General features: G+C 52.0%; 2 protein-coding genes across 3 annotated transcripts in view; both read left to right on the top strand.

The window, feature by feature from the left end:
* Positions 1-4267, top strand: part of LAMTOR2 (late endosomal/lysosomal adaptor, MAPK and MTOR activator 2) — a 334290-nt gene extending 330023 nt beyond the window's left edge. For both annotated transcript variants that reach the window (XM_050755613.1, XM_050755603.1), the window contains exons 2-5: positions 238-383; positions 689-851; positions 3739-3828; positions 4076-4267. In XM_050755613.1, the coding sequence (XP_050611570.1) occupies positions 316-383; positions 689-851; positions 3739-3828; positions 4076-4132 (378 nt within the window). In that variant the 5' untranslated portion in view covers positions 238-315 and the 3' untranslated portion in view covers positions 4133-4267. The remainder of the gene's footprint in view (positions 1-237; positions 384-688; positions 852-3738; positions 3829-4075) is intronic.
* A 3508-nt stretch (positions 4268-7775) lies between these two features.
* Positions 7776-17159, top strand: RAB25 (RAB25, member RAS oncogene family). The gene is made up of 5 exons (XM_050755382.1): positions 7776-8170; positions 12597-12792; positions 14924-15117; positions 16328-16408; positions 16815-17159. Exons 1-5 carry the CDS (start codon positions 8128-8130, stop codon positions 16940-16942), a joined length of 642 nt encoding a protein of 213 aa, XP_050611339.1. The 5' UTR covers positions 7776-8127; the 3' UTR covers positions 16943-17159.
* The last annotated feature ends 696 nt before the right edge of the window (positions 17160-17855 follow it).

Raw genomic sequence — 17855 nt, forward strand, 5'->3', positions numbered from 1 at the left:
GGGGTTAAATGTCCTTCCAGCGCTGCAGCTGTCCTTTCACTCCCGCTCTTTTCCGCCCCCACAACCGCGTGGTCCGCCTGGAAAGGCGAACTATAGTTCCCATGGTGCCTCGCGAGGTCACGAGGAACTACGATTCCCAGAGACCCCCGCGGCGGGGCGGTGTTGAGTCGGAACCACAATAGCCAGGCGAGGAAACTACAACTCCCAGGGCATCCCGGAGCAGGCCAACGGGACTACGGGAAGCAGCGGGCAGCGGCCCGCGGGAGGCATCTCGGAGGATCTGGGTGCAAAAACCCAGGGTTAGGAGCGGTAGGCATGCTGCGCCCCAAGGCTTTGACCCAGGTGCTAAGCCAAGCCAACACTGGAGGCGTCCAGAGCACCCTGTGAGTGCGGACCACGGACCCCAGCGGCGCGCGCTGCAGTGGAGCGGCGTGCGACTCCCTGAGGGAGGGGTGGGGAAGGATCGCCCGGAAGGGAGGAGGCGTCAGAGGGGGCAGTGGCTGGGGGTACCGGCCGGGAGGTCACCTCTCGAAAAGGGAGGCCGGTGTGCTGGGTGCTTAGGGCACGTTCCGGGACACACTCAGCCGAGAGCCTTGCTGGATGTGCCCGTGGCGGGACTTGAGATGGAAACCCAGACGTTTTACTCCCCGCGCTGAGCACATCGTTATCCCTCCCCGCCCCTCACCAGGCTGCTGAATAACGAGGGATCACTGCTGGCCTACTCTGGTTACGGGGACACTGACGCCCGGGTCACCGCTGCCATAGCCAGTAACATCTGGGCCGCCTACGACCGGAACGGGAACCAAGCATTTAATGAAGACAATCTCAAATTCATCCTCATGGACTGCATGGTATGGAGAGGGGAGCCAGACTTCCCCTGTCCCCCAAGGGGATCCCAAGGGGGCGACCTGGACCCCATCCTGGATGGTTGGAGGGGCAGGGACAGGATCTCCGGAAGATTACTAAGAGTTGGTCTGCAGCAGCATTTGTAATAGGCAGGACCCTATTCATCAAGTGGTGGTGAGGAAGGAGCCCTGGACCTGAGAGGTCTGACTTGGGTTCTGGTCTCAGCCATCCACTTATCAGTTGTGGAACCTTGGGTAAGTCGCTTAACCTCTCTCAGCTTCCTTACCTCATGTCTAAGGAGAAGACAATTTCCCTCTCCCCGCTCCCCTCGTGGGTTGTTGTGAAGGTCAAATGAAATAATGGGTATAAACAGTAGAATGACGTGCAAACACAAAGTGTTGTCATCCCAGCTTCACCGACTCACAGAACCATGGCAGTCTCCAGACCCTAGTCCAACCCCTTAAGGTTACAAAGAAAGGAAAATGAAGTCCAGAAAGGGGAAGTCGCCATTAGACTGTGAACTTCCTAGTATCTGTTCAGTTAACAAATATTTAGGTCCTTGCAGTGTTCTCAGGACTAGGGAAAAAAAAACAGCAAACAGAAAGACAAAACCCCCAGACCTAATAAATCTTACACAGTGATGCGATCACAGCTCACTGCAGCCTCGACCTCCCTGGGCTCAGGTGATCCTGCTGCCCCAGCCTCCTGAGTAGCTGTGACTACAGTCATGCACCACCACACCTCACTAAGTTTTGGATTTTTTGCAGAGACTGGGTTTTGCCATGTTGCCCAGGCTGGTCTCAAGCTCCTGGCTCAAGTGATCCACCCACCTCGGCCTCCCAAAGTGATGGGATTACAGGTGTGAGTCACTGTGCCCGGCCACATTTTTTAAAATAAGTAAAATATGTAGTATATATTAGGTATTGAAATTGCAATGGAGAGAAAGCAGGGAAGTTAAAGAGTATGAGTTTGTTGGGCGTATGTGTCAGGGACAGTCTCACTGGAAAGGTGATATTTGATCAAAGATGTGAAGAAAGGTGGGGGACAAGCCATGTGGCTATCTGAGGGAAGAATATTTTGGACAGAACAGCAAGTACCAAGGCCCTGAGGCAGAATTATGCCTGCTCAAGGATCAACAGGGTTGGTTGGTATGGCTGGAGTTGCATGAGAATAGAGGAGGGTTAAGTAGGAGATGAGGTCAGAGAGGCAGGGAGTGCAGTGCTTGGTTCCTGGCATACAATGAATACCTAGTAAAAGTTTGCCGAACTTACTTTGTTTTTTTCAAATCGGCCAGAGGGTGAACTCTACAGGAAGGATCTTCATAGTAACTCAACTGCCTACTCTCCCCTACCCCCTGCACAACCAATGCCATTTTTAGTTCAACATAAGACTCCTACTGGATGCCTAGAGCTGGTGCTATAAGGAAATAGCTTTCAAACGTTTTGACCACAACCCAGCCATAAGAAATATATTTTAAAGGGCCGGCACGGTGGCTCATGCCTGTAATCCCAGCACTTTGGGAGGCTGAGGCGGGCAGATCATGAGGTCAGGTGTTCAAGACCAGCCTGGCCAACATGGTGAAACCCTGTCTCTACTAAAAATACAAAAAATTAGTCAGGCATGGTGGCATGTGCCTGTAATCCCAGCCACTAAGGAAACTGAGGCAGGAGAATCACTTGAACCCAGGAGGTGGAGGTTGCAGTGAGCTGAGATCACGCCATTGCACTCCAGCCTGGGCAACAGAGCGAGACTCCATCTCAAAAAAAAAACCAAAACAAACAAACAAAAAACAAATACATTTTAAGGCTGAGCGCAGTGTCTCACTCCTATAATCCCAACACAGACTGAGGCTGGAGGATACTTGAGGCCAGGAGTTTGAGACCAGCCTTGGTGACCTAACAAGACCTCATCTCTACAAAAACTTTTTTTAAAAATAAATAAATAAATAGGAAATAATTTTTTAAGAAAGACATTTTTTTTTTTTTTTTTTTTTTTTTTTTTTTTTTTTTTTTTTTTGAGACGGAGTCTCACGCTGTCGCCCAGGCTGGAGTGCAGTGGCGCGATCTCGGCTCACTGCAAGCTCCGCCTCCCGGGTTCCCGCCATTCTCCTGCCTCAGCCTCCCGAGTAGCTGGGACTACAGGCGCCCGCCACCGCGCCCGGCTAATTTTTTGTATTTTTAGTAGAGACGGGGTTTCACTGTGGTCTCGATCTCCTGACCTTGTGATCCGCCCGCCTCGGCCTCCCAAAGTGCTGGGATTACAGGCTTGAGCCACCGCGCCCGGCCAAGAAAGACATTTTAAGTCACAGCTCAACACACACATATACCCACTAAAACAAAAGTCATGAAACAATACTTTTCCTACTACATGTAATATACTTCATTTTTTTCTTTTTTCTTTTTTAATGCTGATCAACCTTCTTAATTTATTTCCTAACTGTGGGGTCAAACCTGCAATTTGAAAAACATTACCATGAGAAAAGAGAAGAAATATCAGTTGAGTTACTGCTCCTGTGTCCCTCTCAGTGTCTGTGGGGTGAGCTCATAGTAATAACATCGCTCATTTGGACAACTGTGGGCAGATATGAAATTTCATGGTATTAGCACCCTCACCAACTGGGATGAAGTAGGGGTTACAGAAAGAAAAACTGAGTTTCTGAGAGACTGAGTTTCCCAGAGTAACATGGTTAGTAGGTGACTGTACTGAGGCTGGAACCTGGGCTCAGAACCCCATGTTCAGGACTGTGGCCAAAAGCTTTTCTGCTGAACCTCCTGCTGTGCCCAGGGCATGGGAGGAAGATATAGTCTCTTTGGGGCCAGAGAAGCCTTTGGGGAGGGAGGGTGCTAATGTTGCCAAGCAGAACATCACATCCCATCATATCACCCCCACCAGGAGGGCCGTGTAGCCATCACCCGAGTGGCCAACCTTCTGCTGTGTATGTATGCCAAGGAGACCGTGGGCTTTGGAATGCTCAAGGCCAAGGTGTGTATGTGCCCATCCCTCCACAGCCCTGGGCCCAGCCTTTGTGCTCCCGCACTGTGTCCAATCCCACCGGGACTCTGTTTCTAGAGTCCTCATGTCTATTCAGTCCATTCCTGGTGTGGGCCAGCTCCCAAGAGCAGGTGGGGCTTGGGGGCTGGTTGCTCCCTATGGCACTGGGAGCAGACCTGGATTTGGGGTCCCTAGTGCCAGGCCGTGTGCGGGACTGATTTCTGTTCTCCCTCTGCAGGCCCAGGCTTTGGTGCAGTATCTGGAGGAGCCCCTCACCCAAGTAGCGGCATCTTAATGGCATTGGTGGAAGCTGGGGTCAGAAAAGAGAAACGACCATTTGGAGGGGTGGGGCCTCCTAGAAGAACCTTCTTAGACAATGGGGGGAGGATGGGACTTGGGTTTTTCCAAGAATAAACTTTAATTCCTGTCATGTGTCTTGGCTACTTTCTTGGATGGGAGGAATCAGAGAAGATAGGAAGCAGCAGCCGTCGCTTCTGGGATTCCTTATGTTCTGCAAGGATGGACTTCTACCCACCCCTTCATCATGACCTTCGGCGAACAATGGTTCTTGGCAGTTACGCCAAATAGTCCTTGTCCTCACCAATGGTGTAACCTCACCTAGACCCTGCCGCTCAGAACAGAGTCTTACCCACCTCATAGGCAAAACCGTGGGAGTGAGCTCAGAGGAGCAAGGGTCTGGTAGAGCTTGTGTTGCACAGAGAATATAAAGGCCCTGGGAGGTTAGTGTCTATCATTCCAGGTTTGGGGGATGTGTGCCTTTTCTTTTTTTTTGAGAGGATCTCCCTCCGTTGCCCAGTCTGTAATGCAGCAACACAATCTCAGCTCACTGCGGGCTCAACATCCTGGGCTCAAGTGATTCCACCTCAGCCTCCAGAGTTGCTGGGACTATAGGCATACACCATCATGCCTGGCTAATTTTGGGGTTTTTGTTTTTTGTGCTTTTTAGGGTTTGGTTTTTTTGTTTGTTTGTTTGTTTTGGTAGAGATGAGTTCTCAATATGTCACCCAGGCTGTTCAGCTTCTGGGCTGAAGCCATCCTCCTGCCTCCCAAAGTGCTGGGATTACAGATATGAACCACTTCAACTGGCCAGTGAGTGCCTTTTCTATTCTTGGGGTTGGGAGGGTTTCCCCTAACAGCCTAGAACAAGCCATCCCTTTCCTCATCTTCCAGGTGTTCATGTGCTTACACAGACCCTCCCCAGATCTTGAAACCCTTTGTAGTCAAGATGCCTTTGCTGTGAGGCCTCAGGTCCTGTTCAGGGAGTAGAAGTAACCCAGACCTCCCAAAGGCATTCATCTCCAGATCCTCCTCCTACACTCAGACCACTCACTCCAGCTGTCTGTTTCTGCCCCAGGTCTCTGCCTACCCAGTATCCTTAAAGCAGGTCTGTATAGGGAGCTACTAGCCCCCTTCCCTAGTGCCATATAAAGGAACCCATCCCAGAGAAGTGGGTAGGTTTCGAGTCCCAGCTCCACCCAAGATGAGAAACACTGCCCATCCCAGGCCCTGGGCTGTCAAGGAAGGGTGGAAGTTACTGTGGCCACGATGCAGCTCCCACAGCTCTGCATTGCAGGAGGGTGACTGGCGTTCTATCAGCACCTGCTCCAATATCCCTTACTCTAGTTCCTCCAGTGTACCCTCCTACCAGCTCTGAAGGAAAAGCAGGCCAAATGGGTTTCTTTTTTTTTTTTTGAGACAGTCTCTTGCTCTGTCACCCAGGCTGGAGTGCAATGGCGCAATCTCGGCTCACTGCAATCTCTGCCTCCCAGGTTCAAGCAATTCTCCTGCCTCAGCCTCCTGAGTAGCTGGGATTACAGACTCCCGCCACCACGCCTGGCTAATTTTTGTATAGTTTTAGTAGGGACGGGGTTTCACCACATTGGTCAGGCTGGTCTCGAACTCCTGCCATTGCGATCCGCTGGCCTCAGCCTCCTAAAGTGCTGGGATTATAGGTGGGAGCCACTGCACGAGGCCTCTTTTTTTTTTTTTTTTTTTTTTTGAGATGGAGTCTTGCTCTGTCGCCCAGGCTGGAGTACAGTGGCGCGATCTTGGCTCACTGCAAGCTCCGCCTCCTGGGTTCATGCCATTCTCCTGCCTCAGCCTCCCGAGTAGCTGGGACTACAGGTGCCCGCCACCTTGCCTGGCTAATTTTTTGTATTTTTAGTAAAGACGGGGTTTCACTGTGTTAGCCAGGATGGTCTCAATCTCCTGACCTCATGATCCGCCCGCCTGGGCCTCCCAAAGTACTGGAATTACAGGTGTGGGCCACCGCACCCGGCCTTTTTTTTTTTTTTGAGGAGTCTCTGTTGCCCAGGCTGGAGTGCAGTGGCAGGATCTCAGCTCACTGGAACCTCTGCCTCCCAGGTTCAAGCAAGTCTCCTACCTCAGCCTCCCAAGTAGCTGGGATTACAGGCACCCGCCACCACATCCAGCCAATTTTTTTTTTTTTTTTTTTTTGAGACGGAGTTTTGCTCTTGTTGCCTAGGCTGGAGTGCAATGGTGCGATCTCGACTCACCACAACCTCCGCCTCCTGGGTTCAAGCGATTCTCTTGCCTCAGCCTCCCCAGTAGCTGGGATTATAGCCATATGCCACCACGCCCAGCTAATTTTGTATTTTTTTAGTAGAGACGGGGTTTCTCCATGTTGGTCAGGCTGGTCTCGAACTCCCGACCTCAGGTGATCCGCCCGCCTCGGCCTCCCAAAGTGCTGGGATTACAGGCGTGAGCCACCGCGCCTGGCCTCAAGTGGATTTCTTTTCTTTTTTTTTTTTTTTTTTGAGACGGAGTCTTGCTCTGTCACCCAGGCTGGAGTGCAGTGGCCGGATCTCAGCTCACTGCAAGCTCCGCCTCCCGGGTTTACGCCATTCTCCTGCCTCAGCCTCCCGAGTAGCTGGGACTACAGGCGCCCGCCACCTCGCCCGGCTAGTTTTTTTTTTTTTTTTTTGTATTTTTTAGTAGAGACGGGGTTTCACCGTGTTAGCCGGGATGGTCTCTCGATCTCCTGACCCGTGATCCGCCCGTCTCGGCCTCCCAAAGTGCTGGGATTACAGGCTTGAGCCACCGCGCCCGGCCATCAAGTGGATTTCTAAGGGGCTATTTCTTGCTCATTAGTTGGAGGACTTGCAGGCCGGGCGCGGTGGCTCAAGCCTGTAATCCCAGCACTTTGGGAGGCCGAGACGGGCGGATCACGAGGTCGGGAGATCGAGACCATCCTGGCTAACACGGTGAAACCCCGTCTCTACTAAAAAGTACAAAAAACTAGCCGGGCGAGGTGGCGGGCGCCTGTAGTCCCAGCTACTCGGGAGGCTGAGGCAGGAGAATGGCGTGAACCCGGGAGGCGGAGCTTGCAGTGAGCTGAGATCCGGCCACTGCACTCCAGCCTGGGCGACAGAGTGAGACTCCGTCTCAAAAAAAAAAAAAAAAAGAAAAAGTTGGAGGACTTGCCCTCACCACAGATTCCAGAAGCCCAGCAATGCACACTCAGCCCTCAGTGGGCTGTCTCTGAAGGTCCTCTTTCTGAAGGTCCTGTCTCTGAAGGTCCTGTCCCTTTTTTTTTTTTTTTTTTTTTTTTTTTTTTTTTTTTTTTGAGACGGAGTCTCGCTCTGTCGCCCAGGCTGGAGTGCAGTGGCGCGATCTCAGCTCACTGCAAGCTCCGCCTCCCGGGTTCACGCCATTCTCCTGCCTCAGCCTCCCGAGTAGCTGGGACTACAGGCGCTGCCACCACGCCCGGCTAGTTTTTTGTATTTTTAGTAGAGACGGGGTTTCACCGTGTTAGCCAGGATGGTCTCGATCTCCTGACCTCGTGATCCACCCACCTCGGCCTCCCAAAGTGCTGGGATTACAGGCGTGAGCCACCGCGCCCGGCCTGGTCCTGTCCCTTTTTAGCTTCCCCCCAACCCCGCTGGAGCTGGTTCTCCAGCTTGCGGGAGGCCAGGCTGACAGCAGACACCCAACCTGTCGAACCTGTCTGACGTCATCGTCTCTCCACCCACCTGGGCCCCAGGTCTCCAGCCACCCTGCTCTTCCTGTTCTCAGCTTCCGTCCTCTCAGCTTCCTTACAGCACCCCCACCTGCCAGAGCTAATCCTCCCTCGGCCCTGCCTAACCTTGAGTTGGCCCCCAATCCCTCTGGCTGCAGAAGTCCCCTTTCCCCTAATGAGAGGAGGGGCAGGACCAGATCTTTTGAGAGCTGAGGGTTGAGGGTATTGAGCCAACACAGACTTGTCATCTCTACCCCTGAAGACACCTGTACCCTCCATGCGGAGCCAAGATGGGGAATGGAACTGAGGAAGATTATAACTTTGTCTTCAAGGGTGAGTTGGGTTCCCTGAAGCAAGAGGAAGCCTGAGAGACCCAGAAAGAGATTGATAGAGCCAGAGAGGGCCCCATCCTGGGACTCCTCATTCCTTCAGAAAGAAAGCTGTAGGGAGTGGGGGAGGGCCTGGTTGCAGGGGCAAAAGTGAGGGAGCTTCTGAGTATGCTCTACTGTGGTAAATAATGACGTTGATCCCTCCTTAAGAGTGCTGAGTTAGGCTCCTCTGCCCCGTTCCTAATAGAAACCCAAATCCCTAGTGTCAGCCAGGGCAGCACAAGAGATGGAGGTCAGACTTCAGAAAGGACTTCCCTCTTTTTTTTTTCTTTTTGAGATGGAGTCTTGCTCTGTCCCCCAGGCTGCAGTGCAGTGGCATGATCTCGGCTCACTGCAACCTCCGCCTCCCAGGTTCAAGCGATTTCTGCCTCAGCCTCCCGAGTAGCTGGGACTACAGGCGCCTGCCACCATGCCCGGCTTATTTTTGTATTTTTAGTAGAGACAGGGTTTCACCATTTTGGCCAGGATGGTCTGGAACTCCTGACCTCATGATCTGCCCGCCTTGGCCTCCCAAAGTGCTAGGATTACAGGCATGAACCACCGCACCCGGCCAGGACTTCTCTCTTGAGAAGAAAGGGAAACCAGCAGACAAGAGGAAGAAAGTCATCTTTTCTGGGCAGGTGTACAGGGAAGGAGAGAAAGGAGAGACCTATCCCATTATAGGGTGGGGCAATAAATACATAGGGAAGACAGAAAATATCATGAATTTGCCACAGAGTCTGATAGAATCCAGAGGAGTCCTAGGGTTGTAGCCTCGTCTGCCTGTCCCTTGGCCGACTCACTGGATCTGCATACCAGGCACTGGGCTCAACTTGGCTGTCCCTGGAAGCAAGCATGTATCTTTCTAGCCCCTGTTTTTGGTCCCTTTGCTGTTTCCCAGCCCCACCTTCATACTTCCTTTAGGGCAGGGTGGACTCTACAGCCACCCTACCCCGCTGCCTCTCCCAACCTCAGCCCGGCCCTCCCTTGAGCTGGGACTCTCACTCCAGCACCCGCCCTGGATCTGGGGAACCTGTACTACTGGCATCTTTTTCAGGAAGGAAAGGGTTAGCAATAGTCTGGGGCAATAATATGAGGAACTACCATTTATTGAGCATTTACTATATACCAGCCACTACCTCATTCATACCATAACAATCCCCAAAAGTCATCTTTTATTTTGAGGGGCAGTGTAACATGGTCAGGAGCCAGACTGGGTTCAGATCTCAGCCCTGCCACTTACAAGTATTGTGGGTTGGTCAGCCGGGCGCGGTGGCTTACGCCTGTAATCCTAGCACTTTGGGAGGCTGAGGCGGCAGGATCACTTAAGGTCAGGAGTTCCAGAACAGCCTGGCCAACATGGGGAAACCCTGTCTCTACTAAAAATTAAAAAATTATCTGAGTGTGGTGGCACGTGCCCATAATCCCAGCTACTCGGGAGGCTGAGACAGGAGAATTGCTTGAACCCAGGAGGCGGAGGTTGCAGTGAACCGAGATTGTGCCACTGCACTGCAGCCTGGGCAACAGAGCAAGACTCTGTCTTTTAAAAAAAAAAAAAGTATTGAGGGTTGGGGTCCCTAGAAGCAGACGCTGAGAAGTTGGGGTGTTCAATGTTTGTTTGTTTGTTTTTTGAGACGTAGTCTCGCTCTGTTGCCCAGGCTGGAGTGCAGTGGAGTGATCTCTGCTCACTGCAACCTCCACCTCCCTGCAACCTTCGCTTCTTGGGTTCAAGGGATTCTCCTGCCTCAGCCTCCTGAGTAGCTAGGACTACAAGTGTGCACCACCACGCCCAGCTAATTTTTGTATTTTTAGTAGAGATGGGGTTTCATCATGTTGGCCAGGATGGTCTCAATCTCTTGACCTTGTGATCCGCCCTCCTAGGCCTCCCAAAGTGCTGGGATTACAGGCATGAGCCACCACGCCCAGCTCAATTTTTTTTATGAATCAGCACCTGTGAAAGGAAGGGAGAGGAAACATAATTGGGCAGAGGGAGAAGTTAAACAGCAACACAGGCTCGACAAAACCTGGGTCAAGGGCAGGGAGCTCTGTGATTGCCTCACCTTGCTTGAGCACTGGGTGTAGGCTGCCCAGAAAAGGCATGACTTCCAGTGAGGCCGCTGTCTGCACCAGAGGCAGATGCTGAAGGAGCTGACAGCTGGAGCCTGTCTGCAGCCTGCACTCCCTGCAGCTTGGGGGCAAGTCCTTCCTTGAAGGCTAATCTGGCCAGCACATCTCTGTGTTTACAACAGGAGCCCTGTTATCTTGGGCAAGTCATTTGACCTCCAAAGCGCCTTGTCTGTAAAAACAGGGAAAATAGTAATGGGATTCATGGCATTGTTATGAGGATTAAATGAGGTAATATGTGTAAAGCTTTTAAGGACACTGCCTGGCACATAGTAAGCATTCAGTACACTGTAAACATGAACCATTAGTATCTCCACTTTACAATTGAGGCTTAGAGGCAAAGTAGTTTACAAAAGGCCACAAAGTCTGACTTCAATGCCCTTGCCCTAAGCACCTTTGGGGTATGAAGCTAGGGCTGAGAGCCCACCCACTGAGAGGGATGGGATGGGGATGTGCCCAGTAGGGGATAGGCAGGAACACACACACACATACACACACACACACACACACACATCCTCTTACCGACACATATCCAATATTATTTCCAGCTTTTCCATACTGTCCTACACAAATAAGGAATGTTTAGATATACATTTTTTTATTTTTATTTTTTGAGACACAATTTCACTGTCGCCCAGGCTGGAGTGCAGTGATGCCATCACAGCTCATTGTAGCCACAACCTACAGGGCTCAAACAATCCTTCCACCTCAGCCTCTTGAGTAGCTGGGACTACATGCACTTGCCACCGCACTTGGCTAATTTTTTTTTTTTTCTTTCTTTCTTTCTTTTTTTGAGTCGGGGTTTCACTCTGTCACCCAGGCTGGAGTGCAGTGGCACAAACTCGGCTCACTGCAACCTCCACCCCCCGGGCTCAAGCAATCCTCCCACCTCAGCCTCCCAAGTAGCTGAGACTACAGGCACATGCCACCATGCCTGGCTAATTTTTGTATTTTTTGTAGAGATGGGGTTTCACCATGTTACCCAGGCTGGTCTCAAACTCGTGGGCTCAAGAGATCCTCCTGCCTTGCCCTCCCAAAGTGCTGAGATTACAGGTGTGAACCTCCACACCCAGCCAAGAAACTTTTAAAGTTGGAGGAGGCCTTTATAGGTTATATAAGCAAGGAAACTGAGACTGAGAAAAGGTGAGTCACTTGTTCAAGTTCACACAGTTAGTTAGAAGCTGAGCAGGGACCAGAGCCCACAGTATGTGGCTCCCAGTCCTTGGGTGCCAGCCTGCCTTTCCAGAACCACTCTGGGTGGCCTCCTCTAATTCTGTGTGCTCAGCTCAGTGCCAGTGCAATTTGTGGGCTATACTTACATCAGCCCCCTACACTCTACCCCAGCCCCCAGCTCATCCACAGTGGGTAAGACTGGGCCCTGGATGCTGCCCACCAGGCTAAAGGGTCTTCATGGCCCCTCCGGTGAATCCTTTGTCTCTGAAAACCCAAAGGCAAAAACTCTGGCCTGCTAAGAACAATCGTACCAGTCATGATTTTTACACTTACTATATCCTGGGCAACATCTCACTTACTTCCTACAACAACCCTTAAGGTAGATACTAATGTCTTCCCCATTTTTCACATGAAAAGGACAGCTCAGAGAGGTTAAATAACTTGCTGAAGGACACATAGCTGGTCTAACACCCAGTCCCATGCTCTTAACCATGCGGGACTGCCCCTCCTTAGGGACAACTGGAACCTAACTTTTTACACACACATGAGCACACATGCCTTCCTTTCACCCACAGATGTGTCAACTGCCAAACTTTCTCCTTACCCACACTTCGATTCACACCTCTGTTCATTATGCAAACACACACACCAAACCTCCCACTTGTCCTCCCGGCTCATACATATAGAGACAAGCACAATGTTCTCATACTCCTAGTCCTAGTCCAGAACTGTGCACCCCCCGACCTCCAACCATCCCTGTCCATATTCACACACAACAGTAATGTCTCCGCATGACACTCATAAACAGCCCACAGATGTCACTCCCTCACTAGAGATGCAGGCTGACTCTGCAACCATATCTCAACAGACCAGGCTATAACCCGTCAAGCCCCTTTGTTTTAAACTCTTGGCTTTTCTGCCCACCGGGACAGATGCACTATGCTGAGTTGCAGACTCCAGTCTCACAGGAGACTCCATTCCCTAATCTTTTTTCTGAGCTCAGTTCCCTTTTTCTGCTGGGCAGACCCTGCAAGCTCAGGTGGGCTTGGAGCTGCTCTACCCCATGCTCAGCCCTTATCTCTCCACTCCTTCAGTGGTGCTGATCGGCGAATCAGGTGTGGGGAAGACCAATCTACTCTCCCGATTCACGCGCAATGAGTTCAGCCACGACAGCCGCACCACCATCGGGGTTGAGTTCTCCACCCGCACTGTGATGTTGGGCACCGCTGCTGTCAAGGCTCAGATCTGGGACACAGCTGGCCTGGAGCGGTACCGAGCCATCACCTCGGCGTGAGCCCGGGCCTGGGGGGCTGCTGGGTAGTGGGAGTTCTGGGGAAGTCAAGGAACACTTCTGGAGGAGAAGTTGGGGTGGAGGAGGCAAGGGGGCTCAGCAGTGGGCTCTGGGTGGTGGGGGTGGAGATCACAGAAGATAAAAGGTACTGTAAACAGAACCAGCACAAGCCAGGATATAGTAACACTGACTAGTACTACTAAAAGCAGGAATCATTGCCACTTACTAAGCCTTTGCTATGTGCCCAGGAAGGGACAAGGCACTTTACATTTGGCATTTTATGTAACCCTTAAAGTACCACAAGAGTAAAGTGCTATAATTAATTAATTTCTGTATAAATACAAGCAAGGTGAAATCAGGGTGGAACTGGGATGGGGGCAAGCTGCACGGATCGAGAGCGCCCCCTCACTTCCGCACAATGCTCTGCACTTGGCAACTTTCATCTAACCACAGATGGCCAAAAGCTGAACCTGCCATCTGCATTTTATGAAGACTCAGAGGACACATAGGAGGTTAGGCCTCCTGACACCACATCCAAAGTGACTCTTAGGCCGGGTGTGTTGGCTCACACCTGTAATCCCAGCACTTTGGGAGGCCAAGGTGGGTGGATTGCTTGAGCTCATGAATTCGAGACCAGCCTGGGCAACATGGTGAAATCCTGTCTCTACCAAAAATATAAAAAATTAGCTGGGCTTGCTGGTGCGTACCCGTAGTCCCAGATACTCGGCAAGCTAAGGCGGGAGGATGGCTTGAACCTGGGAGGCGGAAGTTGCAGTGAGCCGAAATCGCCCCACTGCACTCCACCCTGGGTGACAAAGCGATACTGTGTCTCAAGAAAAAAGTGTCAGCTGAGCACGGCAGCTCACACCTGTAATTCCAGCACTTTGGGAGGCTGAGGCGGGCAGATCACAAGGTTAGGAGTTCGAGACCAGCCTGGCCAACATAGTGAAACCCCCATCTCTACTAAAAATACAAAAATTAGTCAGGTGTGGTGGTAGGTGACTGTAATCCCAACCACTCAGGAGGCTGAGACAGGAGAATCACTCAAACCTGGGAGGTGGAGGTTGCAGTGAGCCGAGATCGTGCCACTGCATTCCAGTCTGGCGACAAAAGTGAGACTCGGTCTCAAAAAAAAAAAAAAAAAAGGGTCTTTCAGTCAGTGTGAGGCCTAAGCATGTGAAATGGGGTCTGTTTGCCAGGGGGCAGGAAGCAAGAGTCAGGGGTTTTGGTTACATACGCTCCTCGTTACCTGATCTCTCATGAGCCTCAGTGGACTTATCAATAAATTGGGAGTTAGACATCACTAGTCTGAAGACATCCCATCCAACTCCAAGAGGGAGACTGGATGCTTGCAGTGATGCCTTGAATGGTCTGGCCAGGGACTGCTGCAAGAGGTAGGCATTCAGCTAATCCTAGAAAGATGGCCACAGGAGAGAAGAGGCCACTGTTGAGGAGCCATGTGAGGAAGATCTTGAAGATGGCAGAGTTGGCAAAAGCCCAGATGTGCATTGGTGAAGAGTAGGGGCTAAAATCAGGAGGAGGACCTGAGAAAGTAGAGGGGCTGGCTATGAGGGAGCCAATGGAGATTTGAGAGCAGGGAGGTGAAACTTTTTTATGTAGTCAGTCAGTTGAGACAAATTTTCACTCTTGTTGCCCAGGCTAGAGTGCAATGGAGAGATCTCAGCTCACCGCAACCTCCGCCTCCTGGATTCAAGCAATTCTCCTGCCTCAGCCTCCCGAGTAGCTGGGATTACAAGCGTGCACCACCATGCCCGGCTAATTTTTGTATTTTTAGTAGAGATGGGGTTTCTCCATGTTGGTTAGGCTAGTCTCAAACTCCTGACCTCAGGTGATCCACCCGCCTCGGCCTCCCAAAGTGCTGGGATTACAGGCGTGAGCCACCACGCCTGGCCGAGGGAGGTGAAACTTTAGAGGCTCCAAGACTAGTGTCCCTGGAAGGCAGAGGAGCCTTGGGCTGCTCTGTTGGGTTTTGGGCCCCTGGCTGCAAGTTTCTGTATTTCCTGATCTCTAGTACTCTGATCCCGGGTGTTCCAGCTTGATGGCTCTGCTCTGATGCTGGGTCCAATGCCCCTGATCGTATCTCTGTCCATCCTTCTCATTCCCACCCAGGTACTATCGTGGTGCAGTGGGGGCCCTCCTGGTGTTTGACCTAACCAAGCACCAGACCTATGCTGTGGTAGAGCGATGGCTGAAGGAGCTCTATGACCACGCTGAAGCCACGATCGTCGTCATGCTCGTGGGTAACAAGAGTGACCTCAGCCAGGCCCGGGAAGTGCCCACTGAGGAGGCCCGAATGTTCGCTGGTGAGAGCCTGCCGCTACCCAGGCTGACTCCTCCAAGCTTATCCCACCTTCCCCTTGCAGCCTCCCAGGCCCTGCCCCCACCCATAGAGCCCCAAGCCTGGCGTTCCTCCACACAGTCCTCTACCTCATCCCCTCTTCCTCAGCATTTCCCAGCACTTCCCCTTTGGGACCCTGTGTCTCCCATGATGTCCCACCACTTGCCCTGAGATTGTCTTTATTGATATATTTTTTTTTTGAGACCGGGTCTCCATCTGTTGCCCAGGCTAGAGTGCAGTGGTGTGATCTCGGCTCACTGCAACCTCTGCCTCTTGGGTTCAGTCATTCTCATGCCTCAGCCTCCTGAGTAGCTGAGACTACAGGCATGTGCCACCACACCTGGCTAATTTTTGTATTTTTAATAGAGATGGGGGGTTTCACCATTTTGGCCAGGCTGGTCTCGAACTCCTGACCTCAGGTGATCCACCTGCCTTGGCCTACCAAAGTTCTGGGATTACAGGTGTGAGCCACTGTGCCCGGCCCATAGTTGATTTTAAGGCAGCCCTACCCTGCAATGCTCAAAACTCTTATGGAGAGGATACACTTCCCAGGAGTCTTCTGGGTTTAGAGGCAGCACAATATGGTGGTTAAGGGTGTTCTGGAGTCCCATGGCCCAGCCTCCCATCTGCTCTTCGCCAGTTACTAAATTGTGGGACATGGAGCAAGTTCCTTATGCGTTTTCTTTGTGTTTCTGGATTCAATTTTCTTTTCTTTTTTTTTTTTGAGATGGAGTCTCGCTCTGTTGCCCAGGCTGGAGTACAGTGGTGCGATCTGGGCTCACTGCAAGCTCTGCCTCCTGGGTTCACGCCATTCTCCTGCCTCAGCCTCCTGAGTAGCTGGGACTACAGGCACCCGCCACCATGCCCGGCTAATTTTTTGTATTTTTTTGTAGAGACAGGGTTTTCACCGTGTTAGCCAGGATGGTCTCAATCTCCTGACCTTGTGATCCACCCGCCTCAGCCTCCCAAAGTGCTGGGATTACAGGCTTGAGCCACCGCGCCCGACTTGGATTCAGTTTTCTAAATGAACCTACCTCATAAGTTGTTTTAAGGATTAAATGATCTGCTACATGCCAAGAGTTTAGCACATGGCAAATGTATACAGCAAACATTAATACTATTATTATTATTGCCTTTGACTCCCACAATTAACGGTGTGTTTCCCTTCCTGGCAGAAAACAATGGACTGCTGTTCCTGGAGACCTCAGCCCTGGACTCTACCAATGTTGAGCTCGCCTTTGAGACTGTCCTGAAAGGTTAGAGCCTACCTTTATTCTGCACCCCTATTCCATCCCCGTGGCTTCTGCAGGCAGCAGTAGGAATGCAGACACTCAGCCCTCACCCCAGCTAATTTCTCAGCTCCTCTGTGGGTCCTGGCACCACTGCCTGTCCCCTTCAGTCCCTCCCCAGTGCCTCCCACTCAACCTGGAGCTCAGGGAAGGAACAGGCCACACTCCCCATGGGGCTGACTCTTGGTTCCTTCTCCACCCAAGTAAGTAGAAGGGACCCCAATGTCCACACTTCATTTCCTTCCTGCAAAACCTCCAGCAAGTGTAGCCACCCCCATGCTCAGAAGGGGCATGCAGTATGTGTGGAGGGTGGGGGAGGAGGGAGCATGGGCTCTAAATCTTCTGGCCTGATCACTGCCCCCTGCCCTCCCAGAGATCTTTGCGAAGGTGTCCAAGCAGAGACAGAACAGCATCCGGACCAATGCCATCACTCTGGGCAGTGCCCAGGCTGGGCAGGAGCCTGGCCCCGGGGAGAAGAGGGCCTGTTGCATCAGCCTCTGACCTTGGCCAGAACCACCCTGCCCCCACTGGCTTTTTGGTGCCTCTTGTCCCCACTTCAGCCCCGGGACCTTTCCTAGCCCTTTGGTTCCAAATATCAGACTGTTCCCTGTTCACAGCACCCCCAGGGTCTTAAGGTCTTCATGCCCTATCACAATACCTCTTTTATCTGTCCACCCCTCACAGACTAGGACCCTCAAATAAAGCTGTTTTATATCAATGCCTGGTCATTCTGCTGCCTCCCGTCTGTTCTTCCCTTTTCTCCTTGTCTGCACCTCCCCTTCAACTTTGGCCCCTCCTCTGAGTCCCTGATCCCCTTCCTCTGTTCTCCCCACAATACCTACTGCCCCTCAGGGCCAGCTGCCTCTGGAGTTCTGTGGTCTGGGGATGGTGCCAAGGGGATGGGAGGTGCCTGCCCTTCCCTCTGCCAACCCCCAGGGCAGGTGGGGGAGGGAGGAGAGCATGGAGGGGAGGGGGTATCTGGAAGGCGAGACAAAGGAAACCATCGGCGGGCACCATCTGGTGCCGAGGGCCCTGGTGCCAAGAACTGAGGTCACTGCAATGCCAGGGGCAAGGGGAGGAGGCAGCGGGAGATACAAGGGAGAAGAGGGGGTCAGGGCCTGTCCTGTAGGTGTGTACTGGGGAAGGGGTTTTTAAGCCTGAGAGGTGGAAGGTCCAAGTCCTCCATCCAGTCTTTTTTTTTTTTTTTGAGATGGAGTCTCACTCTGTCGCCCAGGCTGGGGTGCAGTGGTGCAATCTTGGCTCACTGAAACCTCCACCTCTCAGGTTCAAGCAGTTCTCCCTGCCTCAGCCTCTTGAGTATCTGGGATTACAGGCGCCCACCACCACACTTGGCTAATTTTTGTATTTTTAGTAGAGACGGGGTTTCGCCATGTTGGCCAGGCTGCTCTCAAAC

The sequence above is a fragment of the Macaca thibetana genome, chromosome 1 (assembly GCF_024542745.1).
Source record: "Macaca thibetana thibetana isolate TM-01 chromosome 1, ASM2454274v1, whole genome shotgun sequence".
NCBI classification, from domain to species: Eukaryota; Metazoa; Chordata; class Mammalia; order Primates; family Cercopithecidae; genus Macaca; species Macaca thibetana.

Excerpts from the sequence above, each read along its gene's own strand:
- RAB25 (XM_050755382.1), top strand. The coding sequence starts at position 8,128 with ATGGGGAATGGAACTGAGGAAGATTATAACTTTGTCTTCAAGG. Across the intron at positions 8,171-12,596 it reads TTATAACTTTGTCTTCAAGG|TGGTGCTGATCGGCGAATCA; the intron begins GTGAGTTGGGTT and ends CCACTCCTTCAG. Across the intron at positions 16,409-16,814 it reads CTTTGAGACTGTCCTGAAAG|AGATCTTTGCGAAGGTGTCC; the intron begins GTTAGAGCCTAC and ends CTGCCCTCCCAG.